Consider the following 14,189-nt stretch of genomic DNA (forward strand, 5'->3'; position numbering starts at 1 on the left):
TGATTGCTTCTATTGCTCTCCTCATTTTTAAGTCGCTTTAAATAAAAGCGTCTGCTAAGTGATTAAATATAAATGTTAGGGGTGTAACGGCACATGTATTAATTCTGAACCATCATGGTACGGACGTCACAAATTGGTGCATACAATCACACGACGAATACAGTCAGTCACAGGCTATCCACACTCCAATCCAGAAGGGGGCGCACACGGTAATGCAACGCTGTTTGCAAACCACCACAACAGGAAAAAGATGGCGTTCCCGGGGGCATTCCCAGACCAACCGACTATCTATACTGCGGGTTTCGATTAATTTTTGTGACTAGCTCCACTAACTTCACAGAAAAGAAACCAGGATGGCAGAAAGCAGCATTCTGTTTGTTTTCTTTATTTTACAAAAGCACAATGTTTTTTTTTTTTATTGTGCGTGTACACAAATAAAAAAACCTATTCGAATATGTTTCACTCTGATCTGTATGACCACAAATGAGTATTTTAAGTTGTTCAGCTGTTAATGAGACAAAATCATTTGGCATTGTGCCAATTTGTGCTGTGGAAGTCTCACCATAGATATCCACAATAAAGGCCGCCGGTGATAGAAACCCCGCCGTAAGACATCTAGCCTTTATTGTGGATATCTATGAGTCTCATGCTGCATTTAAGACATCTCGTATAGATCGTAATTACGAGTTGAACGCACTTGAACGCCACCACAATGACGTAAATACCAGTGGGGAGTTAGGGATTTTCTTTAGGCCCCGATCTGTACGAGTTGGGGGCGTGTCAGTGAGAAACGTTCATTCAACGTTTGTTGACGGTAAATTTCAATTGAATTTCAATGTTTACTCATTGACATTGTAAGGCTTTTTCATTTATAAAGCAAACTCTCTGCACAAAATATGATATCATTGTAATTTAAAAATTATACCCAATGATAGTTTACATTGGCTTCATAAGCTAATAAAAAAAACATAAAAAAAAAAATACAAAACACACCTGGTGCACATTCTTTGTTCTTCATTTTTTTTATTAGCAGAGTTAACAAACCTTGCTCTATTTTCGTGTAATTCATTAAAAGAAGGTACACCGCCATTTTGCTCCGACGAAACTGACTTGAACGCACCTCACGTCGTAAACACGACTTCCTACCTCTTACGTACGAACTTCCAAGGAGGACTTGAATGCAGCATAACTACTAGAATCCAGTGATGCAAATGTGTGTCCTGGAAATGGGAAGCCTCAGATGCCTCCTTGTGGAAAGGTGAAGTATTGTCACCTGATGTAAATTAACTCTCTAACGCAAAGAAAACTAATCTCTGCACAAGTTTTATTTTTCATTCTATTTATTTAGCAATTTTATATCATAAGATGCTTTTCAGTTTTGCAGCAGATTGTGGCCAAATACCTTGTTTTTTACAAACCCTATAAAAAAAAAAAATATATGAAAAATTCAAGAGTGCTCTGTTCACTGCTAAATACACTAAAGGAGGCTGTACTGTTCCAACTACCTCAGGGGACACACACTGTACTACGGTCTGTTAAAAATATATGAAAAAAAAATCTAGCATCAAGGAATTGTTGCTTTTTCCTGTTGTATTGGTATTGAACAAACAAACTCATATTGAATCGTGACTTCAAATCCGACGTACTTACTGAACTGTGACTGTGCACCGTTACATCACTAGCAAATATTGTCAGGGCTGCAGACACTCACCCATCATGATGTCCTTGGAGACTGAATGCAGGACCAATTCCTCAAAAATGTTCTCTACTAGGATGAATCTAGAAAAGTCCTCAAAAATGAGCTCCTTAAACTTGGGCAATTCCTAGATGTCATAGGAAGAAGAATAAAAAACATGAATATATTTCACATAAAAGGAGAGTGTTTTTTCCATATAAAGCACACTGAAACAATTTATAAAATAAATTCTAAATAATCTATTATCTATAAAACCTATACCAAATGTCAACAATCAACTAATTTTATAGAATAACAACCTGGTTTCAAATGATACTACTGCTAGTAGTAGTAACAAAATAAATTAATAAATTGTAGTAAAAAATAAATAAAATAAATAAATAAATAAACAGGCAACAAATATTAATAATAATAAATTACTGATGATAATAATAAATTACTACATATTTTTTCCTACATTTTTAAATATTAAATTTATTTTTTTGTGATATTTTTTTTTTACCAAAGCCCATATTAACATCTGACTCTAGGTGGGCTAATGGCCACTAAGAAATATAAAAAGCTAAAATAGGACAAAAAGACTAGTTTGTTCTTACAAAGAGGTGTGTAGCATACAAATCAATAAATAAAAAAAAGATGCTACAGAACAATGGCACAGAGACAGGCCATTTCATTGTACCAACCGTTGAACAGGACGGGGAGAGCTGTTTCAGCATGTATGGTATGATGATTTGAAGCAAAGCCTCTCTGAAGAACTTCTTCCTCACTGTGCTGCTGTCATAGTCATATTTCTGCAGGTCATGAACAAACAGAATTAAAATGAAGCAGGTCTTTAAAAAAAAAAAAAGTCTAATAACAGCAAGAATCCAGGAGCTGTGCAAACAAACCCGTTTCAGCTTTAGAGACCCAACCAATGCACTTACTTTGAGTACTCGGTCCTGACAGCGCTGGACTGTCTTGCAGAGGTCCTCCCCGCTGTTGCCCTCGAGACTCTGATGGACCAACTGCTCAAATGTGTACACTGCATCATCCATTTGCTACATCCACAAATCGAGGAATTATAAAAAGGAAAGGTAACAGATTATCATCAACTTTGGTGGTTTATATGTACAGTAAAATGGACAATGACTGCATTTGGAACAACATATGTGCATACTGTACTTTTGCAATTTCTGCTGTATGTTTTTTGCATGCATGTAATACCCAGACGGCCATGGGATACTAAATACCAGGATTGGATTGGGATAAAGGGAAGGGCGGATTGAGATGGAACCTGGTAAGATCATACTAACATTGATCATACCATCATTATATACCTATTCAATCTATTGTATACTTTTCATCTGAATGTCAGTAAAGTCTCAATTGCCAATAAACCTGCAATAACAGATATTACCACAGGGTGGAGCTCATCAACAAACTACATCTTAAATTTCTCCTGAATAAGCCATTTGTCTCATTGATTCTTGCTCTTGGCAGCATTGCTAAATAAATGTGGACACTTGCTTTATTTCATAGCTTGGCACCAAAAATTAACAATGCAGGTTATAGAATGATTAATAGCAAATCAATTTCGAGTGCTACTGCCAAGCACTGCAAAACTTCAAGAAGTTTTAGATAATCAAATTGAATATTTAGCAATGACAAGAACAGTGTGGGTCTAAGGCAAGAGACCTGTCTCATGAGGATCTGAGCTCTCTGGATGAACACAGAAGGGCTGGACACGTCACATCTCTGCTGGAGGCCTTCTAGGTTCAACGTCTCCATCTTCTCATAGCAACTCTGCATCTTCACCGGATGGAAGGCCAACATGGAGAGCTTGTCCATATGCTAGGAATGAGCATTGAGAGATTTTGTGGTTAACTAATCCTTAAAATGCATAGGCTAATGTTGTATTGTTAATCAAGGTCTTGTCTCACCTCTCCAAGTTTCTCCCCGCTGCCATCATTCATTGAGTTCTTGCTGATCTCCACCAGCTCACGGAACAGGATGTCCCGCACTTCTGAGAATCCTCTGCTTGTGGGCTCCATGAGGGCCTCTAAGATGGAGTGGATGTAGGGCTGAACCTTGCTCCTCACTAGCTGTTCAACACGGGGTGACACCGATGCTTTAAGAAAAAAATAGACAAATATTAGTACACTAGAACTTGCCTTAAGAGGTGAAACCATCAAACATATTTCAAGTGTGTGAATCAAGTTTAATTACTAGTTTATTAAGCTTTAAATTTACATGTGAACTATTTGGTGCACATGTGAAATTCACTGGCTTGTTTGAGAGACATATTGACCTACAAGGGACTTTCATGCTTATGTTATGTCTCACTTCTCAAATGAAGCGCCAAAACAAAGATCACTATAGAAAAAAACTCAATTATAAAAGCTTAAGATGATCACAATGACTCTGCCACATAAAGGGGCCTGTTATCTGTCAGGACAGGTGCTTTCCCACAATCACCTGTTCAATGTCAAAACAACCTCTATTATTCAATAAGAATAAGGTGGCTCCACAAACACACAGATAGACTGTGTGTACAATCACGTAGATAGTGAGAAACTCAAAAACATGCTGTTGAGATCATGTTGCTTGAAATGTGCTACGGGTATTTTTCAGTGGAAATGACTCTTGCCAAACCTACATTATGGCAGGACGGTCAAGGCTTTTTAGGTTATAGTTGAACTAAGCTGTGTGGAACTGAATTCTAATGAAAGATGGATCATATGGAAGAATGAGACTTTCACGCTTGAATGTTCAAAAACATTCATTTTCACATTTTATATTATTGCTGTACAGGGCCGGATCTTGACATAGGCATGGACATGAGTCTTGCTCACACAATCCGAATTTAGGCAAAGATAGCATTAAACTGCTTTTAATCAATGCACAATCCATAAAAACATTCTGAGACAGCCTTATGAAGGGCTTTCAGCTGTGCTGCCATTCTGGATTAAAGAACAATAGATTAGATTTCAAAATAAGAATGTTGAACTTCCTTCTGTACCCTCAAGAAATTTTTGCTTTCTATGGTTGAATTAATCATTAAAAGTCAGCAGCAAAGACATTGGTTAATAAAGTAAGATGAAATACATAAAGTATATTTCTATAATTTAATATAGTTAATTATAAAAGTTTAGCATAACATTGAGATTGCATTTTGTGTTTTTATTCATTTTGAGGAATACTGAATGTTTTCCTGCAAGTGAGATGAGTAAATGCATGTTCTCATTTAGTCTAGAACTAAAATAACCATCATGTTTACACAACGCACATGTGGCATGACATTTTTTTTTTTTTAACCCATGTCTTGGGTGGGACTTATTTGAACAAGAAAATTTGTGATGTGTATGTTCCTGGAAAAAAGACTGCAATAGAGGAGTTTTCAGTAAGAGTGTTCAGAAACAGTATTTACTGAAATAGAGAAGAAACCCCTTTAGAGAAGAATTTGTGCGTGTTTGTGTGATTGGGGGCTAGAGGGAACGCTAGTGATTTCCACATAGTAGGCAGCTTGGCTCTGCTCTTACCACGGATCTTTCCGGAAACATGTTCTTTGGACGTGATGATTTGATCCATATCTGTGCGTAGAGCAGCGTCCAGACGGGGGCGCTCCACCTCACAAACCTGAACCAGAGCTTCGTGTTCAGTTCGTGTCTGTGACAACACCTGCTTGTATACTGCATCTGAGATCTGACAGGGTAAACAAACAGATGATAAACAAACCTCATACAAACTGCAGCAGATATACACATCCGTACATTCATTTCTTAAGTTCTTAATACAGTGAAAAAAAAGTGAAGTTGTATTTTTTATTTATCTAACATGCATTTATTTTTAGGTCATATATATATATATATATATATATATATATGGTGTTAGGGTTCACATCGAGGCTCAATAGTTCTAAAAGGCTCTCTCTATATATATATATTATATATATATATATATATATAGAGCCTTTTAACAATTTATACTTCTCTATACCTTGAAATGGAATCCATTTATTTTTTTATATCTATTATAAACTAATAGATCTATCATCTATCTATTTCCAAGAAAGTATAATACAACTATAAAAATGCTTTGCATATATTTGTGTAAACGATAAGATTAATTTTTTACAGCTTTATAATTTACATATGAGAACCGACCAGCATCCAGTCCCTCTGTCTCTGTTGTAGTTTTCCTTTCAGCCGAGGTACGATCAGATTCCTCAGTTCAGGGTGCAAAGTCTCCATCACCAGGTTAGCAAGAATCTAGACACAAACAGATGCGAATGAGAAAAAAGCTTTTGAAACCTAGTGGTTACACAGCAACTGGAACTACAATTTACTTAAAGATGGCATGACAAAATTTGAATACTGCTTTAGAAAACCAGTCAGACAGCTACGAGGGCATCATTAACTTTATACCAACAGCTTTGTAGCCTACAGTCTGCAGTCTATGATGGCATGGTTACCGAAGATATGCAAAACTACAAAGTCAAATGAGAGCAATGCCTCTTCACGATGACTCTCTTGGTTTAGTCCTCAGTTGTAAGTCGCTTTGGATAAAAGGGTCTACTAAATGACCAAGTGTAAATGTGAATAATTAATAAAGCGTTCATACCCACAACATAGACGCCCATCACAAACGGCTACTTTGTTTATGCTCACTGCAGTGCATGCAATGACAGACAGAACAGAAACAACCTTTGACATGGGGAAACGCGTCTGTGTGAAATCTTTTCACGTGTTTTCAGGGATGAGATAGTTTTATCATAAATAATACGCCATAAACATGACACGTTTACTGTAAATATTAGGATTAGTTCACACCTTAATGTTACCCGACATCAACCAACGTGTTTGATAGTGAGAGAGAGAGAGGAAGCGGTCAAGAGGTCAGTAGAAAAGGGGCTTCTTTATGACTTGTTGGTGATGGTGTGGAGCAAATGACTGACATTTATTAGCTAGTCACCTGTGAAACATCCGCCCACACCATATACATAAAATTGCACACCTCTAGATCACACTCATATATGCAAGTAATGGCTATAATCAAGTAATTCAACTTAAATTAGCCAATTGTATTGTTGCAGCAAAGGTTTTAAGCTTGGCTGAACAAACCGGTATCAATAACTTTAAGTTGTTTGATGTTTGTGTGAATGGCATTTTAAGTTCTTCCTAGATTCATGAGCTTACAATTTCACCCGACAATGGTAAATAGTACAGAATGGCTTTCACCCCCTCCACTGGCCCGTTTCCATGGTAATGCGGAGGGGCCAGGTGGGCAGTAACACCCTGCAAACCCCTCACAGAAAAACAAAAAACAGACGGCCCACACCCAGCAGTAATAACAGCCCACGCAGCCGTTTCCAGAATGGTGTCACGTCCAGGCTGACCGTGACACCCTATATCACTGTTGAGGGCAGGATGAGGAGGAATGACCATGTCTCTCACACACACAAAATGTCAATACCTTCTTTATTTGCAACTCATAGTACAGAGGTATTAATTGAGCTTACACACACAAACAGCTCATTCATAGAAAACATTTCCTGGGTGTGTTCTGGCGGGGAGCAAAACATAACATTTAAAGTCCAAAACAAACAATTTCTTAGGAAGGTGTATGTGTGCTTTTAAAGGAATAATCCTGGTTTACTACAACGTAAGCTACAAAACTTAACACTTCTGATGCGGTCATCTCTCTGTTGGTAAAAATAAACTCATTAACAATAATGTACAATAAGTGACGTCAAATTATTGATTAAATCGCATGTCTTGTGACGCTCCAGACTTCAATGTGCACAAATTGAATGGGATTTCAAAGATATTCAGTGGTATTTAATGAAATTCAGTTTACGCTTTTGAAGTAAATAACAGAACTATATATAGTTGATAAAAATATATTTTGAAAGAGTCATAAAAAAGAAAAACCTTCAGCTTAATTCCAGATCACAATGTGCATCAAATGACACTAAACGTCACATGCAGGTGAGAAATTATTTTAATTTGAATAATATTCTTGAAAACACTCAAATTACTTAACTTACAGATTTAGGATAAGCATCAACAGGATATTTTAGTGTTATGTAATTTTATGAAGAGAAAGGAAGAATTTGAAGGGAAAAAATATTTAGTAATAAACTTTCGTTTCAAGATTACAGTTACTACATTCATTTTGTAAAAATTGTAGCTGGATTGTGGAAAAGAAATACAAAAAAGGAACTCAATTATGCATTATAGGTCCTCTTTAAGGGCACTGCATGGGTGCGTGTGTGCAAAGAAGAGAGAAAGTGTTCTAGGCAACCAGAACCCAATCATTTTAATGACTGCCTGTTCTGCATTTCATTCAAATCTGTGCATCCAAGTAAGAAAGTGAGTTGGATAGGCTCACTTTAATATCTAAACCTATTAGAAACTAAAAATGTTATTTCCAGCATATTATGACTGAGACGGCAGGATAAACCACACAGACCTGACCATAACTCACCCCTTTAATGACACATTCTCAGCTGTCTCTCTGCTCGGTGGTTTAGACATTATTGAGGGTTTGTGTTCTACCGTTCTAGAGCAGATCTTAAATACGGAGTGATCCGTCAGACTTAAAGATAAAGCTTAAAAAGAGCTAGTCTTTTAAAAATGGCCTTCGGGTCAGACAGAAAGATGGAAAACATTGTATTTTGGCATTTATTTTAAAGTTTGGGAAGGAGAAATGGGTAAATAAGATGTTATGATGTCACAAATATTTTTGTCTTACTTATTCAAAAACTTGGTCCGCCCAAATTAACGATGTTATTAAGTACACATGGAGGTTAGGTCATATTAGATAATAGTGTACAGGTTTTGGATACTCTACCTACCTCTTAAAGCAACAGTACAAATGTCAATCGAAGTCTCCACAGCAACAACGCCAAAACGATCAACCTGTCTGCTTGTAAATTGACTTTTTTTTTTAAACCTCAGCTTAAACGAACATCTGATGGAAGTTGGTATGAAGTGGTTTCTAGCTGGTCTGGGTTGTTGGTCTAGAGCTTCATTACAAACTTAACCTGTCAGACATGGCTGGTTAGGACAGGTAGATGACTTTGAAACACAACTTGACCACCTTCAGCAGGTAGACCTGGTTTTTGACCTAGATTCTCCATTGCCAAAGTTCTCAGTGAAATAGTTACTTTGAGAGTGTCAGCCACACCTCAGACAAAGTCTGGGTACCCTCCCACCTGTCTGGGACACATAAAGCCAAGATTGAGAACATTCAGAGAGAACTCAATCCAAATGACCCAAGGAAAACAGAAGTGCCCAGGGATAGAGAGGAGGAAAGAACAGAGCAGACGGCGTCTCTCTCAGTCCTTTCCAGGGAGGCTCTGATTTCTCCTCCATTCTTATTCCCATGGGTCAAAGAGAGTGTCTGAGGCCCACTAGGCACTAAACAGTACCTTAAAATCACTAAATATACTGTACAAGTTGCAGTATGAAATGAAACCATCACTGGAACGATGCATTTTATATGCAAAGTATCCTGTTTTGTGTGAAGGATGTTTAATTGTGAGAGCTGTCAGATGCTCCAAACATGAATGACCTTCACTAACCTGTGGTTGGTTTCCACACATCAAGTCCCAGGTGCCGTAGTGACCATTGGCTTGCCTGTAGAGGCGTAGGGCATCTGTGAAAGCCGGTGTCGATACCTTGGACTCTTCCGACAGTCCTAGAGAGGTCAACAAACATAACATGTTACAGATCAACTCTTAAACTCACATGGTTGATGCTAGTGGTTCTCAAAGTGTGGTCCATGACCAATAGCCGGGGGGGGGGGGGGGTCCGCGTAAAAATTTGCTAGGCTAAGGCTACCATTTATTTTAGACTACAGCCTGATGCGTTTGTTATCATCTGAAACGTGCAGCAACATATTCAAAAGTGATTTATAGCCCAATGCATTTAAATCACAAACAGGCAAAACGTAAGGTAGACACTTAAAGGTTTTTAATAGACATTTCTCATGTTCGTGCTACAAATAGTCTTTACGCTAGGTTTCGGTTCATTTTTGTGATGTGCTTCAGTTCACACAGACTGAGACGGCAGAAGCACATCCTGAGCGTTTTCTTTTACAAATGAAAAACGTTTTGTCGTAATTTTTGAATGTAAAAAAAAAAGAGACCCAGTTATTAATGTCTTACTCTTGTCTGTATGACCATAAATGTCAGGGTATTTTAAGTTGTTTCTGCTATGAGGAAAAGTCAACCAAACATCGAAAAAGATATTCGGCTCGATTTAAATTGTCTGTTGTTTAATATGTAGTCTGCAAAGATCAACATGACCACCGCCTTAGTCACACTGGTGTTATTCCAAAACCATTTTTTGCGTGTGAAGGATCCGGTTTTTTATTGGGTGGTGGATATTGGGCCACAAATGAAGTACAAATCCTTGTTTACATAATAAAATAATAGTTTAGCATCAAAACGCATGCAAATATGGAAACATTTGGATGTGTGCCAAATGAGAGAGGAGCCCAATGCCAGTTTCACTTTAAATAAATTTGTTTAGGCTTTAAAACAATGTTCTTTGTAATGAATGCCACTATAATTTAATTTCTTTATTTTCATAGGCCTTTTTTTCCTAAATAGGCTACTGTTAAATTCAAATAATTTATTGTGGAGTGAGGGGAACTTGCATGTTTATTATGTTTGTAAAAATTGTACTGGTATTTTTCTTTATGTAATAGCCTAATCTATAACCTAATCTAATGAGAGCAATAATAATAACCAATAAAACAAGCATATGGTAAAAATCAACCAGCTTTTGAGGTTTTCCAAGCTGGTGAAAAATGGTAGACCAAGTTTTTGGAGTGATTTATTGCTGGTCCATTAAGTGGGTACAGCCAGGAAGATGAATGAATTATGATATTAAGAATGAGTTGTGCTCAAGGAAAGGACCTGCACTAAAAAAAAAAGCATCTTTACTTGGAGACCAAAACCATCTTTACTTGGAGACCTCAACATTTAATAAGAGTCTATGGAAACTACAGCTACCACCACTCAAGCAGAGAACCACACAAGACCTAAAGTGAAAAGGCTTTTTGGAAAAACACTTAAATCATGATATAATTATACGATACTGAAGTGAATATGGACCACTCCAAGAAGGACCACTGATGTAAACACTGTGCATCAGAGCTGCTGAAAGAAACCCAATTTGCCATGTAGATAAATCAAACAGGCTCTCTAGCTGATACCAAGTATCAATCTGAGCAGTTGTTATTTGGGGTGATTTGAGTCTTTTGGGACATTGATAACCTTTTAGAGTTGCTTTCCTGATCCCAGCAGGAAGTGAGTGTGATCCACAAAGTTACACAAGGAAAGACAAACACAGATGGACATGAGCAATGTCAAGCTGCACAAACACTCACAAGACAGGAGCTGATGATTAGAAATGTGTGTGTACTGCAGTGAGTTTCAGATTGGCCGGCACAAAGACAGGAAGTCAGCAGTGAGAGATGGAGGGATGGAGTGTAACAGTCTGTCAGGAACAGGAAATCCACTCAGCGTTCATTTTCCAAGACTTTGAGAGCGACAGAGAGAGAGAGCGCGTGACCGAGAGAGAGCGACACAAACACAGAATATGGAGGAAATTAGAAAATAACTAGCTTTTCTTGGCATAAGCCCCATGTGGAAACACTAGATGTGTTTGTCAGCAGTCTGTTTGGAGAAAGTCCCTAGAGTTCTGGGCTTGATAAAACAAAAATAATAATAATCAGTATCAAACCCCATTGTCCCCTAACACATCCACTGGTAATATCACCAACAGTCCAAGAGACACCTTACATCAAAAGTTCATTTGAACGTGTGTGTGTTTAGTGTTGGGTGAAAAAAGAGCTGTCTGCTCTCGTTTTCTCCAGCGAGCTGGCAGGCCTGAGAAACTCAATGCAAGCAAAAATAGTACATATGGTAGAGTTTAGTGTGGGCTTCCTCTGGCACGGGACTGCGCGGTGGTTAGCCGAGACTCCTGGGATGGCTGGTTCCCAGGGTTGCTCTGCCACCGCATGTGTGCACGCTTACCATTACGGTTTCGCTCACTGGAGCGTTTCTTATTGGGTCAAAAGCAAAAGAACTACACGAGTTTCAAAAGAAATGTCTCAATGCATCAGTAATGAGAACCCAAAGACAACATAGCTTTTAAATTACATTTATTTCTAAATCTTTAGGAAGCAAAATCAAATAATCCCACCATAGATGGGCTTTTACAAGTAAAATTCACAATATATATATATATATATTTTTTTTTATTATTATTTTTTTACTTTTGGTTTCAGTACAAGTTTATAGACAAATATATCTATAACTAAATTAGTCGTACAATGTGTACATCAAATTGTCAAAATCTTAATAAAAATGCCCATTGAAACAAAGGAAAAAAAAGAAAACGTTTGTGATTAATATATGACTGCCCACATTTACACCAAGACACCCAGTAAAGGTAAGGTTATAGATAGAAATAAGAGAGAAAATAAAATATTTCTCTATACTGATGTGCATAGTTTTTTTTTTTTATTGAATGAAACGGAGTAGAAAATGTTAATGCAAAACTAAAACACCTTAGAAACTACTCTTTCTTTAGTAGTTTTAAATCATTTATTATCATTAGCAAATAATAATAAATGATTTAAAACTACTAAAGAAAGAAAATCAATAAACAAATTAAAATATTATTACTTCAGTCTGAATTATCTTAGCATATTTGTGAAGGATCATATCTAAGTCAAACGCTCTTCAGGTTCACATGTGGGCGTTAACTAAACAGATGGTCAAAGGGTGCCTATTACTTAGTGCAAAAGACTGTTATTAAATTTCAGCTGAATTCAAAGTGTGCCATCTGATGGTGTATTGCAAGTGTCAACAATTCCACATAGGAAACTGAAATTCTCCTCTACTTCAGTTTTAAAAACCGGTTTGTTTTCTTTCTGCCATGGGTCTCCATACTATGATGTCATAATGGGTGTGATATGATGGATTACCAACTGTCCCAGTTGCCAATGAGACCGGTATGACTACAACAAAACAAGTGACTAACAACCACCACAGATTGTCAGAACAATGACTAGAATACAATTACTACATAAACAAAAATGTTCAGAATGCAAAATTTCGCACTGAATCACCAATGGTGTAAGCTTTCCATTATTTTGGTCCCATTCCAGAAGGTTAGACAGATCAACTTAAACATGTATTGGGATCACACACAGACTTAGTTCAAATTCTGATAGCTAAAATAGTGTGCATCTGTGGTTTGCTTAATCTTAGCTCAATGAAAGGCCTTTGTGTGTGCGAGATGGAATATAATTCAACTGGATTTTGTCAATTGCTGCAATAAAACCCAAGCATACTAAGCACCTGCTATAAAACCACAGCTTTGCATGTGGTTGATCTCTGCCCTCTGGTAACCCCCGGGCCAAAACACAGAGTTGCATTCTCACATTTGCAGAGCAACTACCTCCAGGCAGGTCTCTGGGATTTTGCAGAGCCCTTCCCTGCTGCCTCAAATACAAATTATGTTCATTATGTAACTTCTAGCACTCACGACTGTCTGTTTTGGCCCGTTACCGAGTCAGGCGCTGTACCTCACCTTAAGATTTTAAAAAGCCTGGAGGCAAGCTAGAGATCTCATATGTTTGCCGTACATATTGATCTGGGACGAAGTCCCTAGTTACATGTTAATTTTAAATCAATATGCAAAACGGGCTGAGGAACAAAACTTCCTCTTGAAGACGAGTCAACATTCCTTATCTTATTGTGCATGATTACTGGCCACACTATTTCAAAAAAAAGAAGAAAAGGAAAATAAACGCTACATAAATCTATCAATGTAATAATAACCTGCTTCACCTATGCTTTTAGGTGATGCAAGCTGTGCAGACTATTGAAACAGCTATTGTTTTAAAGGGATACTCCACTTTTTTTGGAAATAGGCTCATTTTACCACTCCCCCAGAGTTAAACAGTTGAGTTTTACCGTTTTCGAATCCATTCAGATATTTAGAAGTCCCATTTTCTGATATTTAGAAGAATCAGCAACCAGACAGTTTCTGGTCTCATTGACTTCCATAGTATATTTTTATGGAAGTCAATGAGACCAGAAACTATCTGGTTACTGATATTCTTCTAAATATCAGAAAATCGGCTGAATGAACGGTAAAACCGAACTGTTTAACTCTGGGGGAGTGGTAAAATCACCAATGGTGATTTTAAAATCACCAATGGGGGAGTTGTAAAATGAGCCTATTTCCAAAAAAAAAAAAAAAAGTGGAGCATCCCTTTAAGCTATTATTTATACACCATTCCGTTATCTAAAGCCAATAGTACAGTTTAATTGAAATATATCATATGATAAGTAATCATAGAAGCATCATCATTTAAAATCAAGGTTAAAATAGATTCTTACTCCTTAAAACAAACTACTTCTCAGAATCAGCTCCTAACAGAAAAATCATGAAAAAAAAAAAGTCTCCCGTTTGTCACAAACATGAGA

The 14,189-nt window shown here is 37.2% G+C and overlaps 1 protein-coding gene across 2 annotated transcripts in view; it reads right to left on the reverse strand.

Moving 5' to 3' along the window:
• niban2a (niban apoptosis regulator 2a) overlaps nucleotides 1-14,189 on the reverse strand; it is a 34,621-nt gene that overhangs the window by 2,413 nt on the left and 18,019 nt on the right. For both annotated transcript variants that reach the window (XM_089123711.1, XM_089123710.1), the window contains 8 exons: nucleotides 9,261-9,376; nucleotides 5,839-5,943; nucleotides 5,215-5,377; nucleotides 3,616-3,803; nucleotides 3,371-3,526; nucleotides 2,620-2,733; nucleotides 2,380-2,487; nucleotides 1,712-1,823 (listed from right to left, as the gene is read on the reverse strand). In XM_089123711.1, coding sequence (XP_088979837.1) covers nucleotides 1,712-1,823; nucleotides 2,380-2,487; nucleotides 2,620-2,733; nucleotides 3,371-3,526; nucleotides 3,616-3,803; nucleotides 5,215-5,377; nucleotides 5,839-5,943; nucleotides 9,261-9,376 — 1,062 coding nt within the window. The remainder of the gene's footprint in view (nucleotides 1-1,711; nucleotides 1,824-2,379; nucleotides 2,488-2,619; nucleotides 2,734-3,370; nucleotides 3,527-3,615; nucleotides 3,804-5,214; nucleotides 5,378-5,838; nucleotides 5,944-9,260; nucleotides 9,377-14,189) is intronic.

This window comes from Pimephales promelas, chromosome 19 (genome assembly GCF_988280905.1).
Source record: "Pimephales promelas chromosome 19, fPimPro1.hap1.1, whole genome shotgun sequence".
NCBI lineage: Eukaryota > Metazoa > Chordata > Actinopteri > Cypriniformes > Leuciscidae > Pimephales > Pimephales promelas.